The 6,000-nt window shown below is 47.7% G+C and overlaps 1 protein-coding gene across 1 annotated transcript in view; it reads right to left on the bottom strand.

The window, feature by feature from the left end:
• Positions 1-3,975: 3,975 nt before the first annotated feature.
• CACNG3 (calcium voltage-gated channel auxiliary subunit gamma 3) overlaps positions 3,976-6,000 on the bottom strand; it is an 82,466-nt gene continuing 80,441 nt past the window's right edge. Inside the window, exon 4 of the mRNA XM_060123796.1 lies at positions 3,976-4,487. Coding sequence (XP_059979779.1) covers positions 3,976-4,487 — 512 coding nt within the window. The remainder of the gene's footprint in view (positions 4,488-6,000) is intronic.

Raw genomic sequence — 6,000 nt, 5'->3', positions numbered from 1 at the left:
TGCTTTATGAAAATAAGCTCATTGAATCCTCACCACCAACCTATGGAGTGAGGACTATTTTTGTGTCCATTTTACAGCTGGGGAAGTTGAGGCACAGGGAGATTATCTTGTGAAAGTTCTCATGGCTGATAAATGCAAAGTTGGGATTCAAATCTGGGCAGTGCAGCTGCAGAGTTTGCCTGCTTGAATGTTATGCCCTCTCGAAAGGTAGAGAAGAACCTGGCTAAAGATCAGCTCTCGGGGCCGCAGAATAGAGAAGTATAAAAGAGAAACCCCAAGGTTCTGGTCTTGAGATTGGCCGTAGGACGCTGCTGGTCCAGAAACGAGTGGGCTGGGAAAGGGAGCTGCATTGTGGGGAGAAGAAGGTTGGAAACTCAGCGAGGGAGCAAGAGATTTGAGAAGTGTGACCAGAGATGATTAGTGAGTGGCTATTGCGTAGGCTTTGGAATTAGGTTGGAGGACCTGCTTTGCTTTCTCTTTGCAAGTTTCAACATCTATCCAATGGGTTAACAATAGTACCTACCTCGAATTTTAGGATTAATGAGACAAAATAAGAGAAGTTCCTGGCACATTGCTTGGCACACACAGTGGGAGCCTAGTGCATGTGAATACTCTTCACAGGGGTTTGGATGACCAGGGTTGCCCAGGGTCCTGGCTGTGAACCAGGAGTGTTGATATGAATATTTATTTGATGTCAGCTAGCTGGGTCCAGCTGATCAGTCTTCAAGCAAAGGCACTCTGACGGCCCATGCACCAAAACCTTGCAGGGAGCAGACCTAGAGGTGCGGGGGTCCTTCCAGGCGTCAGGTGCCTGCTTTCCTCCTCCTGCTCTCTGGCCTTTGCAGAAGGCTCTGTACTAGGTCTCCAGAGCAGACACCCAGCTAGTTAAGCCCCTGGGACCTTTCTCCCCATCCCCGATCAACTCCCCAGATGCCTTGTTTTTGACAAACTCGTAGTTCCCAGGGCTGCAGGTTGCTCCTTCTTCCCCTTCAGAGTATTCATCACCTATTTACTCCATCTCCCAGATCCTTCCCTCTCCAAGGGTGCCTGGAGCCACTTTTCCCAAAGTGTGGGGTGAGATAACTTGATGTGACACACAGATGCAATATTCGAGAGAAGTATTAGTGAGAAGGTTTTCCCCTCTCTGGTTCTCCTGATTAAGCCAAAGCAAGCATCTTTGGTGCCAGCATATCTTAACTAATCTTTCTAACGTTTTGGTTATATCCTTTTTACAAAGAGCAGGCAGCTGGCCTTCGGCTCAGAACAGGCAGCAGCTAGAGTATGGTGTGCTTGTGTTGTTTTTACTGTATTTATTTTCCCAGTTACCATTTGCTTACGGCAAGCAATTCCAGTTTTCTTTTTTACAGTAGCGATATAAAGTTCACTTTCGAGATGTATTTATTGAAGTAAAAAATGAGTCAATTTAAAGAGAAACATCAAATAAATAATGGTTAATGTGGTATGTGGATGTGAAACACTTCGCAATGGTTGAACTCAGATGACTGAGATTTGGGAAATGCTGGCAGAGGGAGGAAATCAGTCAAATTAGGAAGCAGAGGCTTGCCTCTAAACGCTGGCTCTGTTCACCAGCTCCTAAGATACTCTTCTTGAGCCTCTATTTCCTCACCTGCCAAAATACGGATAATAATTTCTACTACATGTGGGGTTGTCTTAAGGATTCAATGAGGTAATTTGATGTATGGGTGTAATTTGCATACAATGACTCTCAAGTGTCAAACAAAACAAATTGTTACTAGTCTGCGCTTTACAATAAAATTCACTGAGGATGTGAGTGCAGGCATCTGACTGGCTTCCCAGGACTTCAAGGTTGTAGCAGGGATGAAGTGTGGGCAATCACATACCCTCTCTGGCCTCAGTTTCCTCCTTGGTAAAATGGGGATATTTCTAGAGGATTAAATGGTACAATATGTGTAAGGTTGTAGAACACAACCAGGTACCAACAGTGTCAGGTAAGCATGAGCTCCTATGACCATAACTCTGCCCCCTTGAGTGACTGAACCTCAGAAGTGGGAAGCTCCTTGGAGGTGTGACGAGCTGGCGTGCACCACAAGCACCCCAGGAGTCACTGTGGGCAGAGGTGACATCCATTTCTCATGCTTTTATTTATTTATTCATTCATTCATTTTTGGCTGTGTTGGGTCTTCGTTGCTCTGCGCGGGCTTTCTCTAGTTGCAACGAGCAGGGGCTACTCTTTGTTGCGGTGCGCGGGCTTCTCATTGTCATGGCTTCTCTTGTTGCAGAGCACGGGCTCTAGGCACGCGGGCTTCAGTAGTTGTGACACGTGGGCTCAGTAGTTGTGGCTTGTGGGCTCTAGAGCTCAGGCTCAGTAGTTGTGGTACATGGGCTTAGTTGCTCTGCAGAATGTGGGATCTTCCCAGGCCAGGGCACGAACCCGTGTCCCTTGCATTGGCAGGCAGATTCTTAACCACTGTGCCACCAGGGAAGCCCTTCTCATGCTTTCTGATATCAATTTTTCAAACTATTCAAATGTCCTTCCACTTTCTACCCCCCTGCCCCTGTGCCTCTCAGAGCCTGTGCAAAGTACACCCTTCCCCCCAAAAAAGAATAGCTCCCATTTGGCTTCTATCTTCCTGCCATCATGCTTGCTGTGGACTGAATGGGGTCCCTCCCCACCATCCAAATTCACTTATCGAAGCCCTAACCCTTGATGTGGTGATATTTGGAGATGGGGCCTTTGGAAGGTAATTAGGTTAGATGAGGTCATGAGGGTGGGGCCCTTGTGATGGAGTTAGTGGCTCTACCAAGTGAGGACACAGTGAGAAGGCAGCTGTCTGCAAGCCAGGAAGAGAGCCCTCACCAAGAGCCAAATCTGCTGGCACCCTGATCTTAAACTTCCCAGCCTCCAGAAATGTGAGAAATAAATATCTATTGTTTAAGCCACCCTGATCTATAGTATTTGTTATGGCAGCCCAAACTCAGATAATGCTCACTCTACCCAGAATTCATCCAAAAATTTAAAAATATACATATTGATTATTTGCAGTGTGCTAGTCATTTTACACATGAAGTTTTATTTAAGTCTCACAACTCTGTGGAGGAGAATACTGTACCATGCTCCATTTTACAGACGAGGAGACTGAGGTTTGAAGGTCGGGTGGGTTTTCCCAAGGTCCTAGAGCTACTGGGTGCCAGAGCCAGATTTTTGAACACATGCTTGCCCCCAGTAGCTTCCCGGGATTTAGGTGAGAGACACACAGACTCTGACATTGGTAGGAGCACCCTGCTGGCCTCCAGAGGTAAAGGAGGATCCTTCCTAGTGGCTAGAATGTGGAAGAGCAAAGCTCAGCTTCCAACACATACATGAGGCAGTTTGAGGGCAGGGCAAATGAATTTGTAAATTTGTGCAGGAATTACCCAGAAGAAACAAAGCACCCCAGCTCTGTGGGTTACGACAAGGCAAAACCTTTAATACGTGAGTGCTTATTACAGTAGCTGCTTCAGGGCTCTGACATCTTTGATTTCTGGGCATGTTTTTCTAACACAGAAAGGTGAATGCCTCCCTCAGGGCCACCTGGGCCGTTGGTGTCCTGAGGATTTGGAGTGGACAATGGGGACAACTATGCACAAGTCTGGGGATTCGGAGATCCCCCCCGCCCCCCCCCCACCAGCCACCACCCGTGACTTTGAGTAAAGTCCTCTTCCAAGGAGGGAAGAATGTGGAGGTCCTTCCAGTAAAGAAGGAAGAAAGGAAAACATCTGGCACAGATACACAGAGAGAGACGTCATGGGATTGGCTTGAAAAGTCGGGGAGGGACAGAGGGGTTAGGACCTGGAGGGAGAGGGGCAAACTGTGGGAGAGGGCTGAGTCCATTTGGTTTCAGTCTTTGTAAAAAGTAATACCATCACGAGGACCATGCCATGCAACCTCAGAGACACCTCTGTCCACTTCCCACCGGGCTGTGCTGGGGTGGAGGGCAGAGGGCAGAAGTCAGTTCAGACGGGCGTGGTGCGCCTGTTGGCCGGATTATTATGCAACGACTCTTTGAACTCTTTGGGCGTGGAATTGTGGAACTGTAGAAAAGCATGGTCCCGGTCGGAGTTGAGGAGGGTCCCCATGGTGATCTTTGAGGGGTCCCGGGAAAGGGTGAACATTGAGATGTCAGTGGAGGGGATGGTGTGGAAGCCTTTGCTGATGGGGGACAGGTCTCGGGATCTGGGCTCTGTGGAACGGGAACTTGACCGCCTCCGGAATCTATACCTGTAGGGTGGAAGGCGAGCAAAGGTAGATTTCTTCAGGAGCTCCGAGTGGGATTTGGCACGTAACTGCTGATGTTTTTCTATATAGATGTGCACAGCGACGACTCCTACAATTTCCGCGATGATGAAAGAGAAGGCTCCGAAATAAAAGGACCAGCCATAGGAGTAGCTCTTTTTGGAGTCACGCTGCCCGGGGTCTCCAGCATTGGCTGATATATAAACTATGATGCCGATGATGTTGCTTAACCCTAAGAGAAGGGGAAAGAAAAATACATCCTTTATAAACCTCAGAGGTAACTGTCACTTTTAGGCTGGAAATACCTATTTTTAAAAAAATGTGGAGTCAACAGGGAGAGAGGAGAATGGATTTATGGCCAGGAAATCCAGCTGCTGAGCTCTTCTTGCAGGGTCTGTCTCTCGGGAAATGAAGAATTCTGCCGCTCCATTCTGGATGGGAAGCGTTCAGCTAAAGAATTCACCTTACTCTTTCAGCAAGTGCAGTAGAATTCAGAATGTATGTACTTTCCCTTAGAAGCAATTCATTCCCTCAAAGCTTAATCTTCAGCAATAAGTCATGATGATGGTAAAATGCACGAGATGCAGATCCCTGCCCTTGAGTTCCTCACCATTAGCAGAAGAAACTGACATGTAGATGCAATTATAGCAAAATATAGTAAGGGTTCTTCCAGAGACACATATGAAATGGTTCAGGAGCAAAGAGAGAAAGAGAGAATGATTAAACCTCCTTGTTCTGAAGACAAGGTGACATTTAAGCTGGGTCCTGAACAACAGGAGATGAAAGGTGATTGACAGCGGAGTTGGGTAGGGTTCTAGCTTGGATGAAGGCGAGGTTGATGGTATCTTGAGCTAAAATAAGAGGCAGCAGAGAGAATAGGCTTAGAGAAGAGGAGGTGGGCTGGAAGTGCTTATTGGGAGTCGGAATGTGGTTGCTGAGTGGACATACATGGGTCTGGAGCTGCAGTTTGGGGAACGAATGGGGAAGGTGCAGTAGCTAAGTCTTTTTATCTGCACGGGATACGATAATGCTTTAGGTTATCTGTTGTTCGAGCATCAAGAATTGGGGAACATGAAGCTGTCGTCCCCAGTAGACAAGGTCTGCCGACTTAGAGTCCCCTTGTGCCAACAGAATAGCCCTGGAAAGAGCTGCCTAGTCGCTTGGAGAGAAATTGATTCTCTAGGGAGTAGTAAGAAGAAACAGTAGAAACTGAGGGCCTGGGGGTTGCCCTCATCTGTGACTACTTCTCTCACATTATTGCTCCAAAGGTAGAATGTCTCTTTGTGTCCTTTGCTTTAAGGGTCTCATCCGGGACTTGATACCAATAATGACTCAGGGAGGTTGGTACATCACCTGGTGTCTCCTTGCCTCCAAATCCGGGCCACCTGTAGGGTGGTTCTAAATGGAAGCTGTTCCTCATTACAGTTCCCAGTACCAGTTGGTAAATAACCATTTCCAATGGCCTCTTGAGTATCCTCTCCATTCCTTGAAGACCCCATACTCTTTCTGGGGGTCCCCAAGATCTCCCTGGAGTCCAGCAACCAAAGGGTTAAAGCTTGGCATAGCAAGGGCCACCCCCACTCTGCTCCAGTGCTACCGTTCTGATTGGCTGGTGCTCATGCCTTAAGGGGAATTCATATTTTGAATACAATCTCTGGCCATATTCCATCTAGGACTTACCCCTTAGAGGGCAGGGCCAAGGTCTGCTTCTTCCCTGTCTCCTCTTGGCCTTCCCCAGCGCAGGC

The sequence above is a fragment of the Lagenorhynchus albirostris genome, chromosome 15, assembly GCF_949774975.1.
Source record: "Lagenorhynchus albirostris chromosome 15, mLagAlb1.1, whole genome shotgun sequence".
Taxonomy (NCBI): domain Eukaryota; kingdom Metazoa; phylum Chordata; class Mammalia; order Artiodactyla; family Delphinidae; genus Lagenorhynchus; species Lagenorhynchus albirostris.
The sequence above is the reverse complement of the archived record's forward strand: the minus strand, read 5'-3'. Positions and strand labels throughout refer to the sequence as shown.